The 20,869-nt window shown below is 49.6% G+C and overlaps 4 protein-coding genes across 5 annotated transcripts in view; 1 reads left to right on the top strand and 3 right to left on the bottom strand.

Moving 5' to 3' along the window:
* The window catches only part of Zswim1 (zinc finger SWIM-type containing 1), a 22,669-nt gene extending 21,052 nt beyond the window's left edge, over positions 1-1,617 (bottom strand). Inside the window, exon 1 of the mRNA XM_031372720.1 lies at positions 1,502-1,617. The gene's annotated coding sequence lies outside the window, so the exon portion shown is untranslated. The remainder of the gene's footprint in view (positions 1-1,501) is intronic.
* The window catches only part of Zswim3 (zinc finger SWIM-type containing 3), an 18,302-nt gene extending 16,159 nt beyond the window's left edge, over positions 1-2,143 (bottom strand). The window contains exon 1 of the mRNA XM_031372717.1: positions 1,502-2,143. Coding sequence (XP_031228577.1) covers positions 1,502-1,656 — 155 coding nt within the window. The 5' untranslated portion in view covers positions 1,657-2,143. The remainder of the gene's footprint in view (positions 1-1,501) is intronic.
* On the top strand, positions 1,732-13,094 carry Acot8 (acyl-CoA thioesterase 8). Of its 2 annotated transcripts, XM_031372723.1 has the most exons (7): positions 1,732-1,790; positions 2,097-2,239; positions 4,100-4,236; positions 7,129-7,354; positions 10,280-10,437; positions 10,872-11,066; positions 12,855-13,094. In XM_031372723.1, exons 2-7 carry the CDS (start codon positions 2,109-2,111, stop codon positions 12,971-12,973), a joined length of 966 nt encoding a protein of 321 aa, XP_031228583.1. In that variant the 5' UTR covers positions 1,732-1,790; positions 2,097-2,108; the 3' UTR covers positions 12,974-13,094. The 2 variants fall into 2 exon arrangements, with proteins under 2 accessions (XP_031228583.1, XP_031228582.1); XM_031372722.1 differs by lacking the exons at positions 1,732-1,790; positions 4,100-4,236 and having other exon boundaries at positions 2,095-2,239.
* On the bottom strand, positions 13,093-20,869 carry Snx21 (sorting nexin family member 21). Its single transcript, XM_031372721.1, has 3 exons — positions 20,125-20,869; positions 19,569-19,726; positions 13,093-14,140 (listed from the first exon to the last, which is right to left on the bottom strand). The coding sequence occupies exons 1-3, from the start codon at positions 20,390-20,392 to the stop codon at positions 13,466-13,468; spliced, it is 1,101 nt and encodes a 366-aa protein (XP_031228581.1). The 5' UTR covers positions 20,393-20,869; the 3' UTR covers positions 13,093-13,465.

The following is a 20,869-nucleotide window of genomic DNA, read 5'->3' as shown; positions in this document are numbered from 1 at the left end:
ACTCATTACTTAGACGATGGCATCAGTGTGGAGAAACTAGGCTGCCATGTTTGGCAGAAGGTGAGGTCAGCTACAATCTGTCAGGAAGCGCTTCAATCCACAGGCACAGAGCTGCCTCTGCCTTCCAAGTGCTGGCCCTTAAAGGCATTCACCACCACACCCGACAGACATTCAGCGTGTATGTATGTGCACTGTGTGCTTGCAGGAGCCCTTAAAGGCCAGAAGGGTGGAGTGGAATCCCTAGAACTGGCGTTACAGGTGCTAACAATCCGCATGTGGGTGCTGGGAACTGAGCACGAGTCCTCTTAACCACGAGCTTAATCCAGCCCCCATTTGTTATTTTAATCCATACTAGTTGCTAAGTCCACGTAACTCCTTAGGAACACTTATTCACCTTTATGTGTCCTCAGGAAGGACCCTGGAGTTCAGAATGCAGCTGGAACACAACAGGACTCTTTAGTCTGTAAAGTACTGTCCACAGAGTTCAACCCTGGTCTCAAACTTCAGCGTACTTTGACCCTGTGTTGGCCTATATGTTGTAATTAAAACTTGAATTGACTTTCAAATTGATCCATATGATTAGATTTCACAGCAACAGACTGGCCACACAAGCCTTCCTTTTCACAAGTGTGTGTAGGGGGGCTGCTTCTCACCTCTTTCTCTCTCTCCCTCACCCCATTTCTCTGTGTAGCCCTGGCTGTCTTGGAACTCACTCTGTAGTCCAGGCTGGCCTAGAACTCAGAAACCCACCTGCCTCTGCCTCCCAAGTGCTGGGATTAAAGGCGTGCATCATCATCATCCTTTCCCTGTTTTTTTGTTTTTTGTTTTGTTTAAAAAACAAACAAACTGACTTGCCTCAAACTCATGATCCTCCTGCCTCAACCTTTTAGCATTGGGCTTCTAAACCTGTACCCTTACCGTTCTTTCAAAGTAAAACTAAAAGCTAAATTTATAGTAGGCCGTTCACCCGAATCCTAAAAGCACTGGCGTTTCCACCAGCTTGTAGCCCCTAGAGTCAAATGAGTCAGAACTACCACCAATAATTCTGACACACACCCCTGCAGAGTAAAGCACTTGGGAAGCACCCCCTTGGATAAGGAAGGTGTTTGAACACGGCTATACCTGGAGCTCAAGAATTATTTACCAAATCAATCAACGAAAGAACCAACCAACCAACCAACCAATGAGCACATTACTGCTTTGTAACGAGGAGGCTAATGGAGGAAATTACTAGGGCGTTTGGATTCACTCCTCAACAAGCTTTGCGCTTGAGATAAGATGCTCTCAATAAACAAATAAAACGGAAAAACAACAAGGTGCAGTTACTGCGAATTCCCAGAAAAGCTTGTGAATGAAGGAGTGGGAGTGCAAGCGGCCGGTAGCCAAGGCCACGCCGGTGAGGTTTCCCTCGCTTTTCAGCAGGCTGGGGCAACGTGGCTCCTCCAAGCACGCCCTCCTCCTCCAGGCAGCCCTCCTCCCCACCCTCCTGCCCCGCCCTTACAGGATATCCTCGCGGAAAGAGGTGCCGTTGTTGAGGTTATGGAAGCGGACGGAGACGCAGTCCCTGACAATGAAGGAGCACCTGGTCTCCTTTTTGTAGGCGCTGAAACACTCCTTGAAGTCCTCGTAGGTCTTAAAGCAGCTGCCTAGCTCCATGGCCGGGGACTGACCCCCACGGAGCGCAGATCACGCCAGGGGTCAGAGGTCACTGGGTAACGGCTGGCACGGGCCCAGGTGCGGCCCCGACTGAGTGGCTTATTGGGAGCTTGGGAGGAGCCCAGAAGAGACCGGTAACAGCAACCTGGGGGCGACTTTGCTCAGTGACAGAAGGGAAATGACACTCATCCCTTATTATTCATCTCCAAGGCTCCGCCCCCTCGCTGATTCACCCAATCACACGCGGAGCTTCAAAACTGACACGAATATTCTCCAATCTTAGGATAGAGCTAGCCGCGCCCACTCTGAAATTGACAAGCACATCGACCAATCACAATCTGCGTCTCGCCCACTGAAGCCCTAGGGATTTCCGGCCCCTGAAGCGATCTGCCGGAAACGCTGGCCGCCTATTTAAGTTTCCGCGTTTCTCTCATCCGCAGCCAACAGTGAAAATGTCAGCGCCAGAGGATCTGGGAGATGATGCTCACGGCGACGCCGACCGCGGCGACCTTTCCGGGGACCTCCGTAGTGTGCTGGTCACGAGCGTGCTCAACCTCGAGCCGCTAGATGAAGATCTCTACAGGTAGCCGGCAGCACCTCGGAACTAGGCTCAAACCCCTCTTTCAGTATAGAGTCGCGAATGCTCCCATCTCCCCGTGAACCTCAGTTCTGGGGTTAGGAGTTCAGTGCCGGATGCAAGCTCTGCTGCAGTAAGAAGGCATGTCCCTGACATCCATCCTTGCTCTTTAGGAGGCGATCTGAGAAAATAAAAAAAAAAGTGTGTGTGTGTGTGTGTGTGTGTGTGTGTGTGACTCAGCTACCCTACAAGGCAGCTTAATCTGGTAGACTGTGTGTGTGTGTGAGAGAGAGAGAGAGAGACAGAGACAGAGACAGAGACAGACAGACAGACAGAGATAGACTCAGTTACCCTACAAGGCAGCTTAATCTGGTAGGCTGTGTGTGTGTGTGTGTGTGTGAGAGAGAGAGAGAGAGAGAGAGAGAGAGAGAGACAGGGAGAGACACAGAGAGAGAGAGGAGACAGAGACAGACAGACAGACAGACAGACAGATTCAGTTACCCTACAAGGCAGCTTAATCTGGTAGACTGAGTCAACAAAATGTGAGCAGTTCCTTCCCTGAGGGTAACAGCTGATAGGTTTTAATACATAACTCTAATAAGCTCCCCAGTGTGTGTGTGTGTGTGTGTGTGTGTGTGTGTGTGTTTTCAAGCCATCCCTGCACCATTAATTGGGGTCTGGTAAGTCATTACTTAACTTGGGGTATGTTTTTCTTTTTTTTCTTTCCAGGAATCACTAAAGTTGGTGATTACAGCGTGGGTTTGTAACAGTTTTTTGTTTTGTTTAGAGACAGGGGTCACTAAATATACTCCTGGCTGACCTGTAATTCATTACATAAATATATATACACACATACATATATATATGGAGAGAGAGAGACAAAGGGGATATATATATATACACACATACCAGATTGGCTTGGAACCCACAGGGATCCACCCGCATTTGCCTCGTAAGTGCTGGCAGGAGTTCACCACCAGGCCTGGCTGGTTGTTTCATTTTGTTTTGAGACAGGCTCTCTGTATATCCCTCCCTGGCTGACCTGGAACTCTATGTAGACCTGGCTGGCCTTGAACTCACAGAGATCAGTGTATCTCTGCCTCCTAGGTCCTGGGATCAAAGGTGTGTACCATCATGCCTATTTAGTGACAGTTTTGACCTGTACAGCTAGCTCTTATGATTTTATCAGAAGCTGTCATTCTTCCAGCTAGGTAATTACTGCCTTGGTCCAGGAGTGCTTTCCAAGTTGTATTGTAAGGAAAAAATGATAACCTCGGGGCTGGCTAGGACTCAGGGTTCAGGCTCCACACTGGGCAAGCCCTTTCACCTGGAGGGCTAGACCAATGTGTTCATCTGTATTCGATTTCACAACCTCAGACTTTTTTTTTTTTTTTTTAAGGGAGTTATATGGGAAGTCTTGGAGCCTTTTTAGCTCTGAAACTAGTTCTTGGAAGAAGTGCCTCGTCATGGTTAAGGAGTGCCAGTTCAATCCAGCCCCAGATCTGTTTTTTGGAGTTCTTCATGTCTATTCAAGGCCTCAAACGTCTGGCCTCTTGCTTTCCCTGGTTTTGGGCAGGGAAGAAGCTGTGAACTTGAAACCTCCCAGGACTGGTAATGGTTGAGTTGTGTGGACTTGCTTCCTGTACTCTTGCTGTAAGTGAGGGCGTTCTGTTTGACTGAAGTCCACAAAAACTAGGGTAGATGTGAAGACGGAACGTTTGTGCGGTGATGTAAGAGATTCGAGAGTGGACTTCCAGGCCTCCCTCGGGTTCTGAAAAAAGGACCCAAATAACCATAGATCCTTTACTTGAGGCTTATGGAGTTCAGAGCGCCCCTTAAGTCTTTTCCACTTTCCTCTCTCCACAGAGGAAGGCATTACTGGGTACCTACCTCCCAGCGGCTGTTTGGGGGTCAGATTGTGGGCCAGGCCCTGGTGGCTGCAGCCAAGTCTGTGAGTGACGACGCCCATGTCCACTCCCTTCACTGCTACTTTGTCCGGGCAGGTAAACCCCGATCCCTGGCACCTTGCTTGCAGCTGCCCTTGGTGGCCCGGTGGTTACTTCGTCCTTCCTGGCTTTGAAGGCTGACTCAAAAGAAAGAGGAGGATTAGTGAGAAGGATGAAGAAGGGAGAGAGAGATGATTCCCTGAGAGGGACCTAGGGGGCTGAGCATGTGGCTCAGCAGGAGCACACTTGGCTAGCCTCTGCCTCCCAAGTGCTAGGATTAAAAGCATGCGCCACCACTGCCCGCCTCTTGTTCATTTTATTTGATTTGAGATAGGGTCTTACTGTGTAGCCCTGGCTGACCTCAGCCTTTATGACGTCAGGCCTGACTCTGTTCTTTATTCACTCTTCCTGCCTGCCTCTGCCTCCTAAGAGCTGGGATTAAGTGCATTTACCACCATACCCAACCCTCATTCATTTTTTAAAAATATATATGTATATATGTATTTTTTATTTGTAAAAGATATGTGTGTATATGTATATCCTAAATGAGCACTATGTTGCTTTCCTACTGTCTGAGGAGGCATTGGATACCCTGGAATTTGGAGTTACAAGGGATTGTGAGCCACCATGTAGGCTGTAGGAACCAGACACAGGTCCTCTGCAAGAGCGGACAGTGCTTTTAACTGATGAGCACCTCACCTTCCTTACTTTTGTTGTTTTGAGACAGGGTCTCATTATGTAGCCTGGCTGGCCGGAAACTCATTCAGACCAGGGTGGCTTGGAATTCACAGCTCTCTGCCTGCCTCTGGCTAAGGGCCTACACCTCCTTACCTGGCTCTTTTCATTCTTTATTCTCTTCTAGTGATAAGACTGCTAAGTCTTCATAGGGCTGTAAACTGCTATTGGGATAGAAGGTAGGAGATTTGAGAATTCAGTCTCAGATTTATTGTAATTACCATGGTAGTCTGGAATGAGGCTACCTTCTTATGCTAAGATTGAGCTCATCTGTGAAACAGAGGCGAGGTGGGACCAGAGATGTTTCAGTAGGATCTTTTGGACTTTTTTTTTTTTAATTTATTTTATATGAGTATCTGAGTACACACTGTAGCTGTACAGATAGTTGTGAGCCTTCATCTGGTTGTTGAGAATTGACTTTTTAGGACCTCTGCTCACTCTGGTGGACCCCACTTGCTCAGTCCCTGCTCACTCCGGCCCAAAGATTTATTTGTTTATTATTATAAATAAGTATATTGTAGCTATCTTCAGATCTCATTATGGGTGGTTGTGAGCCACCACGAGGTTGCTGGGATTTGAACTCAGGACCTTCAGAAGAGCAGTCGGTGCTCTTACCCGCTGAGCCATCTCTCCAGCCCCGATCTCTTAGACTCTTACAGCTCTGGCCTCAGATTTAGGGGACTTCTCATTGAAAACTCTTGGTTTAGGCTGTCGATGTAGCTCAGCCTTGTGTGCTGCTTTCAGAGTGCTGGCCTCGTATGTCCCTGGCTGGCCTCAGGCTTGCTGTGTAGCTATGGATGTCCCCAACTAACCTTCTGATCTTCTTGCCTGGGGCTCCTTGGTGCTGGGTGGAACCCAGGGTTTCCTTCATGTTAGGCAAGTTGTATATCAACAGAAACCTCATCTTAGCCAACCCTGGCCTTCTTATCCTGTGCTTCTTTTAGCTAAGGAGATGCCTGACTGGGTTTTGTTTGGTTTTAAACTAAATTACCAAGTCTGGCTTGGAATTCTAATCCTTCCGCCTCAACTTCCTGCATGTTGGCATTATGAACTGATGCTGAAATATATTAATTGTTTTTAGTTTTGATTCTAAAATCAGGGACCACTTCATTTCAACAGTAGAATAAGTTGCCAGGCGCATGCCTCTAATCCAGCACTCGAGAGGCAAGAGGCAGGCAGATCTCTGTGAGTTCAAAGCCAGCCTAGTCTAAGGGGAAGGTCCAGAAAGCCAGGGCTACACAGAGAAGCCCTATCTTGAAAAACAAAACAAAACAAAAACCAACCAAACAAAAAAGAGTAAGTGTGAGCTCAACATGGTGGCACACGCCTTTAATCCCAGCACTGGGGAAGCAGAGGCAGGCGGATTTCTTTAATCCCAGCACTGGGGAAGCAGAGGCAGGTGGATTTCTGGGAGTTTCATGCTGTCCTCTACAAAGTTCCAGGGCTACAGTGAGATCCAGACTGAAATAAATTAATTCATTATTTAATTAAAATGAAAAAAGAAAAGAAAAGGGAGGAAGGAGGAGGAAAAGAGTGTTTCAGTCGGGCAGAAGAGGTTGGTAGTTACACACAGGGAAAGGCTATAAAACCCTAGACACAGGAAGTGCATTGTTCATTTCAGTTACTCTTTGTGGGGCTGGAGGTGTATTCCAGAGGCAGAGCATTTGTCTGAGCAGGCATGAGGGTGACCCTCTTTAGCCCCAGATAGCTAGTTGGTTAATAACTGACAGCTTAACCGACAGCTCTTGTAATTTCCCCAGTTTCTGGCGTTGTACCAAGTGGAGAAAGCCAGTTTGTCCCTAACCAATCACAAAAGTGTCTCTCCTTCTCCTTCTCCTCTCCTGAGCTTCCCCAGGCCCACAGCTTCTAGTCCAGGTACACCCAGCACATCCCCTGTTCTCTGCTGTAGACAGGCCCACTCCCATGCCTGTCTGGGAGCACATAACAGCACCATGTTGAGAAGTGTGTCGTTAAAAACAAAAAGATGGTATGGTAGTTCACACCTGTAATTCTAGCACCTGAGAGGCATAGGCAAGAGGGTTGCCCAGAGTTCCAGGCCAGCCTTGTGTCAAAACAACAACAACAACAAAGACCCCAGCCAACCAGCCAGGAAATCCGGATGAGTACAGCACAAGTGGCTGTGCGACTAGCGGATGACGACGATGACAGCCATGGATTTACTTAGGGTCACTGTACCCCTCATGCTCCCTGCAGGGGACCCGAAGGTGCCAGTGCTGTACCACGTGGAGAGGACACGGACAGGAGCCAGCTTCTCAGTGCGCGCTGTGAAGGCCGTGCAGCACGGGAAGGCCATCTTCATCTGCCAGGCCTCCTTCCAGCACAAGCAGCCCAGCCCGATGCAGCACCAGTTCTCCATGCCCATGGTGCCCCCGCCAGAGGACCTGCTGGACCATGAGGCTCTCATCGACCAGTATTTAAGGTGAGGCCTGGGGGCGCCAGAGAGGTGGGTTTTGTTGTTGTTTACTTTTTAAATTTCTTTTATTCTTTAGTTTTTATGGCTCTATGGATGGAACCTAGGAGCCTAGTCTGCAGTAGGTGTGTTTTACCACCAAGCTACACCCCAGACCTTAAAACATGCACTACTTTGACTACATTTAGGCCCCAGGCATAATCTGCATGCCTTTAGAGACAGGCGAGTCTGTGAGAGTTCAAAGCTAGCCTGGTCTACATGGGGAGTCCCAGCCAGCCAGCCCTATGGAGAGAGATCGTGTCTTTAAATAAAAAAGAAAACAGTACTCAGATGACTAGGTTTAGAGACAGTATGATATTTTTATACTACCCTCATGTCCTTTTAAAAAACTAGTATTGTGTGTGTGTGGCATGTTTGTGTATGTGCATGTGCATGTGCATGCCACAGCATATGTGTGTGTGGCGTGTTTGTGCATGTGCCCGCCATAGTGTATGGAGGACAGTGGAGCCTGCTCTCTTTTCTACTTTACCTGGGCTCGGAGGATGAAACTCAGGTCCTCAGGCCTGTATGCCACCTCACCTGCCCACTCTTTAGTTTTAAATGTATTTATTTAAATATAGGAGTGTTCTGTCTGCACGTACAGCTACGTGCCAGAAGAGGGCATCAGATCCTTTCATAGGTGGATGTGAGCCACCATGTGGTTCCTGAGAATTGAACTCTTGACCTCTGGGAGAGCAGCCAGTGCTCTTAACTGCTGAGCCATCTCTCCAGCCCTTTTTTTTTTCAAGACAGGATTTCTCTGTGTAGCCCTGGCTGTCCTGGAACTCACTCTGTAGACCAGGCTGGCCTGAACTCAGAAATCCACCTGCCTCTGCCTTCCTGGGATTAAAGGTATGGGCTACCACTGCCTGGCAGCTTTATTTTATTTACTTTTTTTAGAGATTTATTTATTTATTATATGTAATATATACTGTAGCTGTCTTCAGACACACCAGAAAAGAATGTTAGATCTCTTTACTGATGGTTGTGAGCTAACATGTGGTTGCTAGGATTTGAACTCAGGACCTTCGGAAGAGCAGTTGGTGCTCTTAACTACTGAGCCATCTCTTCAGCCCCCCCAGCCCCCGGCAGCTTTACTGTTATTAAAATATTGGTTGGGGCCAGTGAGATGGCTCAGCAGGAAGAGGTGCTGAGTTCAATCCCTGGAACCCATGTAAAGGTGGAAGTAGAGAACTGGTTCGACAGGTTGTCTCTGACCTTCACATACATGTAAAACATGCACATGCTCTCTCTGATCTTCACATACCTGCTGTAGACCATGCACATGCTCTCCCTACCCATCCATAATAAATGAAATGAGATATTTTAAAAATTGACACTAGGTTCAATTCTCAGTACTTGAGTCCAACAGGAAACGACCTTTACAACCACTTGGTAAGCAACCTCAGTCCTGGGCTGAGGCCCTTCCTTCAGGCCTGTGCTGCAGCAGCTTCAGAGTTAGTGCATGGCAGGATGAGGCCCTCCTCTGGGACCCTGCTGCAGAGCATGGCCCACTCGTCAGTATCTTTGCTTTAGTGTCTTCTAAGTATCTTGACTCTTTCTTGGTAACATATTTCTCACTGAGATCACAATGAGATCAAATAAAGTTTGACCAGTGGGATGGGGAAGAGCTCTGGATCTAGACACAGACACACACAGAGTCTGGCCATGGATTGTGCCTCTGTGAGTATCTACCTGCTATGGGATTTCCCATCCCCCAACCCTCAAGGCCCTAGATTCTTTATCTAAAATACAGGAGCAATCATTTCTCCAGCTGTACCAAAGGGGGAGAGGTTTTGCTGCTTGTGTTGGATCCTGGGGCAGCAGCAGCAGGGTATGAGGGATGCGTGTGGATTCAGGAGGCCGAATGGCCAGGATTCAAGTCTAGACTTTGTTCTTAGTAGAAGTGTGGGTTGGGGTAAATGCTTGCCCACTCTGAATCCATACATTAGGTTATGACTTGAGCTGATCAAAACTCCCACCTCAAGGTTGCTTTGAGGATTCAATAAGAGGTATATAGTCACTTAGCTATGTGGGATGCATGAGGCTTAGTGTGTGCAGAAATAAAAACAATGTAGTATTGTTAAAGGAGCCTGAATTCAGGACTGTGCTCGTCAATAAGGTAGCAACTGACCCTATAGGCTATCTAAGTTTATGAAATAGAATGAGCAGTTCTTTCGTGTGTGGTGCTAGGGATCACATTCCCCAGGGCTCTGTGCATGGTAGGCAGGCTCTGCCACAGAGCCGCCTCCTCATCCCACACCCTCATTGATCTTGCTCTCTGGATACAGTAGCCACATTGCAGGTTCTTAGTGTCTTGTGGCTGGTGGCTGCCACAGTGGATAATGCAGATGAACAGTCTACCAGACAGGTGGGAGCAGCAGAGCCTACTAAGAACTGAGGGTTCCATGGAAATGGTGGTCCCTCCCTCCCCCACTGCTTAGGATGGAGAATGCAGACACAGCAGGAGGCGTTCACAGTAATGTAATGAAGTGTACCTGACTGTCAGCTCTCGCTCCACGCGCTGAACAAGCCACTGGGGTTCCTGTGCTCACCTCTTACCAGTTGACCACACTTGCCATGTGAGGTTGTGTCAAGGCATGAGCTATAGTTGTGTGCAGTGCTTGGATCAGTACCTAGGCCTTAGCTGTGTCTAATGTTTACTGTGAGACAGGTCACATCATTACTCTCATGATTCAGGGGAAATAGGCTCAGAAAGATGACTAACTTCCCTAAGGCTGAAGGGACAGGGAAGGGATTCATAACACTGTATTATTTTGTCAGTGCCATGAGGAAGCTTTGCAGAGCCCCTGTGGCCAATGGTGGGGATCACAAACGGGCAGCACAGAGAAGCTCCATCTCCTTGGCCTTTCTTGTTCCTGTGTTTACTACCAGGGATCCTAACCTTCATGAGAAATATCGAGTGGGGCTGAACCGTATTGCTGCCCGGGATGTACCTATTGAGATCAAGCTGGTGAACCCACCCACCCTGAACCAGCTGCAGACATTGGAGCCCAAACAGATGTTCTGGGTGCGAGCCCGGGGCTATATTGGTAAGAAGACCCACGATTTAGAGGAATAAACTTCAGGAGTCTAGGCCTTGCCACTCATTGCCCTCTGAGACTTGGGTATACCACTCTCTCTTTGGCCTGTTTCCTAATCTCTCACCAGAGCCCTTATCCTTTAACATGAGAATGAGTTGACTGGAATCTCATTGTTGGACCTTTCTGGGAAGAAGCAAGCTACCTTACTTAGGTCAGCAGCTAACAATGGATGTCTTTGTGCAAATTGGTTCCAGGACCAGAGAGAGTGGTTGGGGGTGAGAGACTTAGGAGAACGGGTTTACATCTGACCCCCTACCCCGGGTCAGATGCTCTTGCACAATGACTCGTTAGTGTATGGCAGCCCCTTGCTCCCCCACCTCCCTGCAGGTCCTGGGCTGGAAAAGCCAGGAGCCCAGGGCTGATGGGATTGGAACCTGTTACAGGGGAAGGTGACATCAAGCTGCATTGCTGTGTGGCTGCTTATATCTCTGACTATGCCTTCCTGGGTACGGCACTGCTGCCCCACCAGTCCAAGTATAAGGTGAACTTCATGGTCTCACTAGACCACTCCATGTGGTTCCACGCCCCTTTCCGAGCCGACCACTGGATGCTCTACGAGTGTGAGAGCCCCTGGGCTGGTGAGTGTGGGCAGGCCCGTGGGGAGGGTTTGTGGGATGGTAGGGAACCTGCTTTGTTTTTGGATGCTGCCGCCTCTTCCCACTTCCTGGGGCTGCTGCGCAGGCTGCTTGCACTGCCGTCCCTCTAGGTATTTGTGTGTCTTCAGAAGTATGGGAACATGCCAGGAATGATTGACTTTGTCTCAGAGACCAGTACAGGTGGCCAGACCACTTTAGATCCCCTATGTGAACTTGGGCAAATTGGTTTTGAAGGCTTTTTTGGTTTTGTTTCTTGAAACCAACCAGTCTCGTGTACCCCTGCTGGTCTTGAGCTCTACATGGAGTGGAGTCCGACCTTGATTGAATTCATGTTCCTCCTGGCTCTACCTCCGAAGTGCTGGGAGCCACTGTGCCCTGCTTCTCAGTTTTTTTCATCTGAATAAATAGGCGTATGTTAGTCTGCACCATCTAAACCTCACAAGCCATCAGATTGCCACTAGAGGGAGCTGTTCCTAAACAGATTGTGTTGTGCCCAGCAGGTCCTGGCTCAGGTCCAGGAAAGTGCCTTTTTTTTTTTTAGACAGTCTCATGTATCTTAGTTTAGCCTTGATCTCACTATATAACTGAAGGTGATTACTGCTATTTGATCCTCCTACCTCCTCCTGAGTGGGGGGATCAAATCCAGGCCCCTTGTATGCTAGGCAAACACCCTCTTAACTGAGTTATATCCTCTGGAAACTAGGATTTGGCTTTTTTTTGGTTTTGGTTTTTCGAGATAGGTTTTTCTCTGTGTAGCCCTAGCTTACGTGGAACCTGCTTCTGTAGACCAGGCTGGCCTAGAACTTACAGGGATCCACCTGCCTCTGCTTTCTGAGTGTTGGGATTAAATGTATGCACCTCCACTACCTGGCTATACACTGTATTTCTAAGGAGCTCCCTGAGTGGCTCTGGGTATTAGCACAATGGGGCACGGCACTGTGGTCTGTAAGGACCACTTTTAGATGCTCCTTGTAGGGGACAGAGAGAAACCCAGACTCCTCAAAGTCCACTGTTAGAACCTGGCTACTTTTATAATGAAGTACACTTCAGAGGAAGAAGAGCTTTGCTTTATAAATGGATGGAACGTAAGTAACTCCTTATAGTCAGGAAAGGGTTAGTCAAGTGCAAACACCATTACTGCACAAGATTCATGACCTTGAAGTTAGGACACTCAGTCAGCTTTGGCCTGATCCTTGGGGCCAAGTTCCTGAGCCTGTTTGTACTTTAGTGTCATTGTCTAGAAAACAGGACAAGGAGTGAAGTCCGCACTCTGTGGCTAAAGTTAGATCTCAGTGGCCTCTGCTGTGTGTAAGGAAACCTGAAGCCACTAAAGGAAAGACAGGGGAAGGAGGCCACACCTCCAGTAGGCTCAGGTCCTCTCAGGTGCATCCCCCCCTTGTGGTGGTTTGGGTAAATTACCAGCGGCTTGGTGTATCAGAAAGGAAAGGCTGGGGTTTCTGACCGGTGGCCAGAGATGTGGCAGTCTGCTTGGCCCAGCCTGTGGAGACTTGTCAGAGCCCCTCAGTGATCTTTGTGAGGAAGTGGGCAGATATGTGAAAGTGTTTTTAAACCATCAAGTAGCACTTGGGTGTGGGGAGCACACCCCCTAGAGACTCTTAATAGGCTCACACAGGGGCACTTGGCACTTTGGAATCATGATGTTCCAATGTGCAGTTGTATTGGGGCAGCTCTGCCCTGTATCAAACCCTTCGCAGGCAAAGCAGGCTTGTGCTGAAGCAGGGGCCATCTCATCCTTCTTCTTGCTTACAGGTGGCTCTCGAGGGCTAGTGCATGGGCGGCTGTGGCGTCGGGACGGGGTCCTTGCTGTGACCTGTGCTCAGGAGGGTGTGATCCGACTGAAGCCTCGGGTATCAGAGAGTAAGCTATAGTCAGAGATAGCCACCTCGGCCTGGGGCTAAAAGGACTCTTTGCACTGCCATTCCTGAGGCAGGAATCACAGCTGAGAGCTGGTCTTCCTGACCCTTACATCCAATAAAGAGATTGCTAACACTGGAGTAGCTGACCTTTAATAGAACTACAGCCCTCCCCATGCCTCTGAATTCCAGGACTCCAGTAGCAGTCCCCGGCCTTTCACCAAGCTGTTTCACTGGTTTAGAGGCGGAAAAGGAGGCATTGATCCCGACCTTGGCCACAGCCTCCAGTTGTGGTAGGCGGAAGAGCCTCTGCCAAGACTTCCTCCTGGTATCATCCTAGGGTAACCCCAGCCAAAGCCTGTTCCGAGTCCAAAACAAAGTTCCTCTCAGTCTGCTGCAGACTCTGTCTGGAACTACTTTAGGGGCTCCCAGTTGCTGTGTCCTCAGCCCCTGTCCACTAACCTGGGGCAGCCCCTCTCCTAGACATGGCCTTAAGACAGGAAAAAGTTAGTCCAGCACCTCTTTGATGAGCAGCTCCTTGAGGCTGGGGGGTGGGGTAGGCGTAAGGCCTGCTTCCTGTAGGGCCTGAAGCTGTGCCTCTGACTGCCGTTTGTCAAGGCCCAGGCGCCAGGAGAGCCGGACGTGGGCCTCAAGAAAGGGTGCCAAGAAAGGATGGGGTCTCTTGTCCCCCAGCAGCTGCAGAGCCTTCTCACTACACGCCCGTGCTTCCCCGGGATCCTCCAGCTCCTGATGGCACACAGCCAACCCAGCCAGAGTCAACAGGGGGCGGTCTGGGCCAGAAGGGGTGCCCAGTTGGGTCTGCAGCTGCCAGGCATTGGCCCACAGAGCCAGAGCCTCACGATAAAGACCAGTGCAGGTGAGGCTCTGCGCCCGCCTTAACTCGGGCAGCACAAAGAAGTCCTGCAGGTCTGGAGCTTGGCGTAGCTCGGGCACTGCCTGCAAGTGGCCCAAAAACTGTTCAAAGGCCCTGCTGCGACGGGCAATGGTTTCTGCAGTAAAGTTCCGGCGCAGGCGCTTACGGGGAAAGGAGATGGCAGACATGGGGCCCCGGAATTGCCGCTGCAGGTTTCTGTGCAGCCGCTCAAAGTCGGAGTATCGGCGAGAGATCTGGGCTGGCTGGCGATCTGGTGGCCCTGGGCCCATCACGGCGAGGGTGTAGAGCTGTAGGAAGGGTGGATGTCAGGGCTGATGTAAAACATCCGTGGGTCTCTTCCCTCGCCCCCCTCCATACTCAACTTCCACCTCACTTCTTCCTGGGACTGGCTTGGAAGAGGATGCTGCAGAGCAGTGGCCAGGGACCATTCCCATCTTACCTGAGGCTCCTCTGAAATGACCCAAGGCAGCATGGGGGGAAAAAAGACAGAAATGAGCTTCAATGTCTGAGGCTGCCACCATGTTACTGCTCTGGGAAATGCTCCCTGCCCCTAGTTAGTTGTTAGAGTTAGTTGTTGGGAAGGCCTTAGGAAAGACAAGAGTGAACTGAAACCCACAGCCTTCTTTTGGGCCTCTGAGCCTATCTGAGAGCCAGCTTGGAAGTATGTGCCACTCTGGATACATTCCTGGCCAAGCTCGTTCAAACCAGACCAAAGGTCAGGCCTTCCGACAGCCTCAGTAGCAAAAAACGATGAGTTCACTGGACTGGGGCTCATGTAAACACAAGGCAGCTCCTTTCCTGTGATCCCAGACTAAGCAGGGACCTCAGATCCACCTCTGCTCTAGTGAAAAGTTCCTAGGTGGAGGCCACTGTCTGCTAGGGATGCACTGCACTGGTGCTCAAGGTCTTTAGGTGGCACACACTGGAGTATACTACATCATACTGGGGAGCTTCCTGATGTGTCTGATTCTACCGTGTAGCCTGTGATGGCCTCTATTTCACAATCTTCCTCTCTCTTTCTCTTTCTCTCTCTCCCTTTCTCTCTCTCTCTCTGTGTATTGTTGTTATTGTTGTTGTTGTTGAGGCATCCATAGCTGAGCCTGATGCCATAGTTTACAAATGGGAGTTAGAGGAAACCTCTCAGGATTCAGTTCTCTTCTTCCATTAACTTGTGTAAGGACAGCTTAAGTCATCGGGTCATGACAAGTACTGGGCTATTTTGTTTGGCAAGATGTTTTGTTTTTTGAGATAGTCTCCTGGGTCCTGGCTGATCTCAAGCTTGTTCTGTAGTCAAGTGCTGACACTACAGGATTACCCAACCACACCCACTGTGTGCAGAGCTTTGTGTATGCTTGCCAGGCTCTACCAACAAAGCAAGCCACACCACCAGTCCTCTGCAGTAAGCCAGGGTCTCTGTAGCCCAGGCTACCCTTGAACTTTTGGTGATCCTCTTGCCTCAACTCTAGGCATTGGGGTTGCAGGCATAAGGCACCAGGAATGGCTGGCTTGATTTGTTTCCCTCTTCCTTTCTCGTCCTCCTCCTCTTTTAGATGGAGATTTCCCTTTGTTGCTTTTGGCTTTGACCACCTAGGCTCAGGCGATCCTCCTGTCTCATTCTTCTAAAGAACTTGGACTACAGTCATGTGCTCTCATGTTCACCCTTTATCTTAAGCACAAACTGATATTTCTTTTACACAATTCATCTTTATTTTTAGGAAAGAGCCGGAAGTCTCCGTTTAGAGCACTCTTCAGGGAACAGCATTTGGCAAGGTTTAATGAACCTTGGGCCTTCTAGGCATGTTCTACCACTGAGTGACATCTTCAGCCTCAAACTGTGTGTGTGTGTGTGTACATGCTTTACTGAGACGGCTTCATTAAATTGCCTGAGATTGTCTTAAACTCACTACATAGCAAAGGCAAGCCTCAGACTTACCACTGCAGCCTCCCCAGGAGATGGGGTACAGGCCTGAACCCCTGGCCTGGCAGCTGTATACTTTTTAACTTTTCCTTTTCACAAGTAGTGCTATAAAGGTGGCTTTTAAACTTATTTTGGAAAAAGAGGGTTCCTTGAAAGAACAGGATTTTAAGAGTAGGGCTGAGGCAGGCAGGACTGCAAGTTCTAGACCACCCTGGGGCACTTAGTGAGGTGATCTCAAAATAGACATAAAAAAAAAAAGAGGCTCGAAAATAGAGCTCAGGGGTAAAGCACTTGCTTCAGCATGCACAGGCCCTGGCTTCAGTGCCACCTGCCCCTCAAAAGTTAAGCAAAGAGTGGGACAAGCTACACTTTATTTTTAATTGTATGTGGTGATGATGTGTGTGATGTATGAGTTACATTTGTGCATATACGCCACAGTATCATATGGGGGTCAGAGCAACTTTGGAAGGTTGGCTCTCTCCTTCCGCCATGGGTTCTGGGGGTTAAACTCAGGCAAACACCTTTTCTGGCTGAGCCATTCCCCTGGCCCACTAGCAACTTTTTCAAGGAAACTAAAGGATATGATGATTCCTGTCTGGTAAGTACTAACCAGGATGACCACCAAGCGTCCCCACAGATCTAAGATCCAAAGTAAGGATTAGTTACAACTAATGGGGATTGATGCCAAGCTGAGGGCTTAAATGGGGGACCCAGCATATCCAGACATTTCTCCCAAATTATCCAGTGGAACTGCCAGTAGCCCTGTTATTTCAGTTAGGTTTCCTGGTCTTTCTTCTTTTCCAGATTCACAGTACATTAAAACAACAAAAACCCATTTCACACCCCTCAACCCTGTATCGTTCAAACATACCAACTAGATACCATTTCCTTTCAGTTTTTTCCCCAGGCTGGCTTTGAACTCCTAATCTTAATGCCTCCATCTCCCAAGTACTGGACATACAAACCCCTCCCACCAAGCCTTGCTCTTTTCTTGTTTTCCACAGGACACACCATAGGAAGATCGGCTCTGAAGCAGTCTTTTATGTATATAGGTTGATTTGTAAAATGCTAACATGCTTATTCTTTAAGAAACTTATTCCCAGCACTTGGGAGGCAGAGGCAGGCGGATTTCTGAGTTTGAGGTCAGCCTGGGCTACAGAGTGAGTTCCAGGACAGTCAGGGCTATACAGAGAAATCCTGTCTTGAAAAACTAAAAAAAAAAAAAAAAAAAAAAGAAAGAAAGAAAGAAAGAAACTTACGTATGTATAAAACATACTTTGATCATATTTATTCCTCGCTCTTCCCTTCTATTTTTATTTTTAAATTTTTGCCAAAGACCATTTTCTATCTGCTTATTTCACCCGACAGTTGTGATGGCCCACCAAGGTAGATAGCAGTGGTTGTGGTCGTTGGGGCTCAGTGGTAGGTCAGTGAGCAAGGACTTCCTAACTTGTGTGAGGCCATGGGCTCCATCTGCAGTAGCACAGCATGGCACGACTGCTGTTCTGTCTGCCTCCTGCTGGACCACACTCCTCCATCCTAGTGTCACATAGCCATCAACAGCCCTGCAGGGATGGTCTCTGGTCTCTGTCATCTGAGGAAGCAGGCTCCAAGAGGGCGTGAAGGGCATAGCACTGGCCCTGAGACCCGATGCTAAAGCCCTTACTCTTGACCTCCAGGAGAAGAAATATGGAGACATGGGATGCTCACTGTACAGGGAAGGAGGCTTCAGTTTCTAGACACAGCAGAGGACAGAAGATGGCCCCTGCCTTTTATACGGCTTCTCACCTATGTCTCCTGAGTCACACATATTCCTTTCGGAGAGAGCTGCTCTTTGCTGACTGATTCTTGGTGTCTCCTTCCTGTGCATGACCCCTTACCCACCTCAAGAGTTCTGGAACATTTGCTACTTAAGATTGGGCTATCAGGAACTAGGAGTGTGTAGTTCGTGGTACAGCATCTACTCAGTATGCATAGGATTTGATGCTTAAAAAGCTATAAAGCCCGCATCATCTATCCCTGCACAAAGTGGAACAGTCACCCCATGGGCGTGGTCCTTGTTACTAACAGCAACAGAGAAGGGTGGAGAGACCCAAATGTGGGACAGGCCTCCAGGCCCCCTGCCTGGCTGAATCACAGGTAGAAGAGGGAAGGGACAAGCTTGGAGTTGTTACTGCCAGGACCTACCAGGACCAGCTAGCTCAGATGGCTTTCTGACCTGTAGGGAGCAGAGCCTGGTGGACCTCTGTCTCTCTGCCAGGCTCTCCCTTTCACAGCAAGGAAAACAGGACCTCTAGGCCTGGCTCTAGACTGCTCTTTACCCCTCTGCCCTGATGGAGCTGGACGTGGGAATGCTGGAGAACTGACTTATCAGTAGACTGCAGCAGGCTCTCCATACCTGACATTGCCAGTCAATAAGAAGACAGGCTGAATATCCCTCATCCAAGGTGCTTACGATCAGAAATGGTTCAGATTTTGGAATATTTGCATATGTATGTACATACATATATATATACACACACATATGTATTTCTTAGAAATGAGACCCTAGTCTAAATACAAAATCAGTACAGTAAGTAAATGTGAGACCAACCGGGTCTCATGTCCTCCAGGAGACTGGGTTTGAGCTTATGTAGCTGAGGCTGATCTTGATTGAACCCCTGATCCAATTCCCCTTTTAAGCACTGGGACCACACCCATTTACATAGAGCTAGGCAAGCACTCCTATCAACTGAGCATTCATTACATCTTCTAAAACTCACATTTCTTACGCACTTTATGTACATAGCATGAAGGTAGTTTGGTTTTGTTTGTTCTGAGACACAATTGTATGTAGCCCAAGCTGGTCTTGCTGGGTATCTGGACGGCCCTTAAACTGACACTTTCGCTCTACTTCCCAACTGCACTAGCACACTCAGCTCTGAGTAATTTCATATTGTTTCTGGGGTTTGGGATAAAGCTCAGAGTTCTTGAGCACTATGAGCAAGTGCCATATCAATGAGATAATGAGATACATTCCAATTTGTTGGCTTTTTTTTTTTTTTTTTTTTTGAGACAAGGTCTAAATATGTAGCCGTAGTCCAGGTTAGCCTTGAACTAGGGGTCAGTCTTACTACTTCAGCCTTTCAAGTCCCTATGCAGTATTTTTCAATGGACCTATATTTTGTGCACACATCAAGTGAAGTTAGGTGTGGAATTTTCCACTTGTGGCCTCACATGGGCACTCAAATGCTTTGGATTTTCAAGCATTTCAGATTAGGAATTTGAAACAATATAGCTACCGTTGTAATCTATCACAGTGCCAGACAATGCCAAGGTTTCCCTGTGCCTGGTCTCACTGACCTCCTGTTATAATCCCGTGTATTGTCTATTGCTCAAAAGAGGAAACTGGGGGCCATCGAGGTCACAGAAACCACCCAAGGGAAAGCCACTGGTAAATACAGGGGATGTGAATCAAGGCTGATCCTGACCCATGCAGCCAGGTCTCAATACTGTGTCCTGCTGCAGTTGACAAAAACCCCACAGGGTACAGGACAGCACACACATCAGTTCTCTTAACCTCAAGACTATGACAGGAGGCCATTCCTTAAGGCCACTTTCTCAGTTTTAGAGAAACTAAGTCATTTGCTTGAGGACTGTTCACTCGACACCCATCTTCTTATCTGTCTCAGTTCCCCTGGTGTAAAATAAGAATGTATAACTGCATGGCCTCGAGCCCCCAAGCTGTGGTATTCCCTTTCTCTCAGGCAGACTTTGTAGACTCACTGCTCAGGGGTTCCTGGAACCTCCTCACTCACCACGTACTTGGAGGGAGGGTCCTTGACAACATTGGCGCTGGTCACCTCAAAGAGCAGCCTCTGCGGAACGAGGGTGTTCCGAGACTTTTTCCAGAAATCCTGCAGCTGGCGGGCCAGGAGTTGGCTGCTCCGTTGTCCATCAGGTGGGGGACTTCGTTCTGCACAAGCACATGACCCGTCATTATGGGGCTAGCTAGCTAGCTCCAGAGTTAACGTAAACAAAATGCCATGACCTCATTCATGGGAGCGAGATGTGCTTTATCCCAGCGCCTGGCTTACAGTAGATGCTAAATCTCCGCCCAAAGCAGCTAGCACACCCTACATTTGTTTCCCTGGTCCTGTGCATTTAATATAAACACACACACACAAAAACCCGAGATAGTGTGATTCCCGTAGTGTTGTGACTCAAGGTCACACAGCCAAACCGTGTCTGGAAGAGCTTATAGTGTCCGTAGTTTCAGGGAGATTAACTCAGAGCCGCCCGGATGCTCTCGGAACGCGTCCAGCAGGGAGGCCTAACGAGCCCCGGGGTTCCCGTCTGTCCTCCCGCACTCGCCTGCGTCTTCTCCCGATGTCCCGTCCCCAGAGGGTGGCGAGTCCAGGCCCGCCTCGTCGTCCTCGTCTTCGTCGTCCGGGTCATCCTCTGCACTGGTGAAGCTGAGGGTGCCACTGAGGCGGGAGGACAGGCCCTCGGCGTCATCGTCCTCCAGCTCTGAGCTCTCAGGGAACTGCTCGGCCTCTGGGCCCGCCGCCGCCGCCGCCGCCTCCCCGGGGCCATCGCTGGCCAGGGCGTGTCGCAGCCGGTGCAGGAGCCGCGAGGCCATGGCACCCAGGGGGGAGCGCGCCACGCTGGGTCCAGGGCTGAAGAGGGAGGGAGGAGACCCCCGCCCGCAGAGGGGCCCGGGGGCGTGTCGGGGGCGGGGCCCGAGAGGCTACGCCCACTGGCCGCGGCCGCCGGGGACGTGCAAGAGGCCGGCCTCTACCGCGTCCCTCCCGCTGGCCCGGACCCGTGCATTCAGGGCGGGCTCCCGGGATTTGGCGCAGAGGCCCGCGGCTCTCCGCCCAGGCAGTTCACGGGGCCGCCTCGCTGCTTCCTGCCGCCGCTCCGCCCGGGCCCCGCCCGCTCCCTCCCCGGGCCGCTGCCTGCGGGAGGGACGCGGAGGGCAGGCGGGCGAGCCAAGGCTTCCCCCGAAACCGTCCCCAATCGTGGTGGCCGCGCCCCTTCTTAGATTCGTCCCACCCCTCCCGGACTCCCGGGGCAGCCCCAAGCCTTACCCCTAATTTCCATACAGTGCTGTGTA

The sequence above is a fragment of the Mastomys coucha genome, unplaced genomic scaffold (genome assembly GCF_008632895.1).
Source record: "Mastomys coucha isolate ucsf_1 unplaced genomic scaffold, UCSF_Mcou_1 pScaffold15, whole genome shotgun sequence".
Taxonomy (NCBI): domain Eukaryota; kingdom Metazoa; phylum Chordata; class Mammalia; order Rodentia; family Muridae; genus Mastomys; species Mastomys coucha.
The sequence above is the reverse complement of the archived record's forward strand: the minus strand, read 5'-3'. Positions and strand labels throughout refer to the sequence as shown.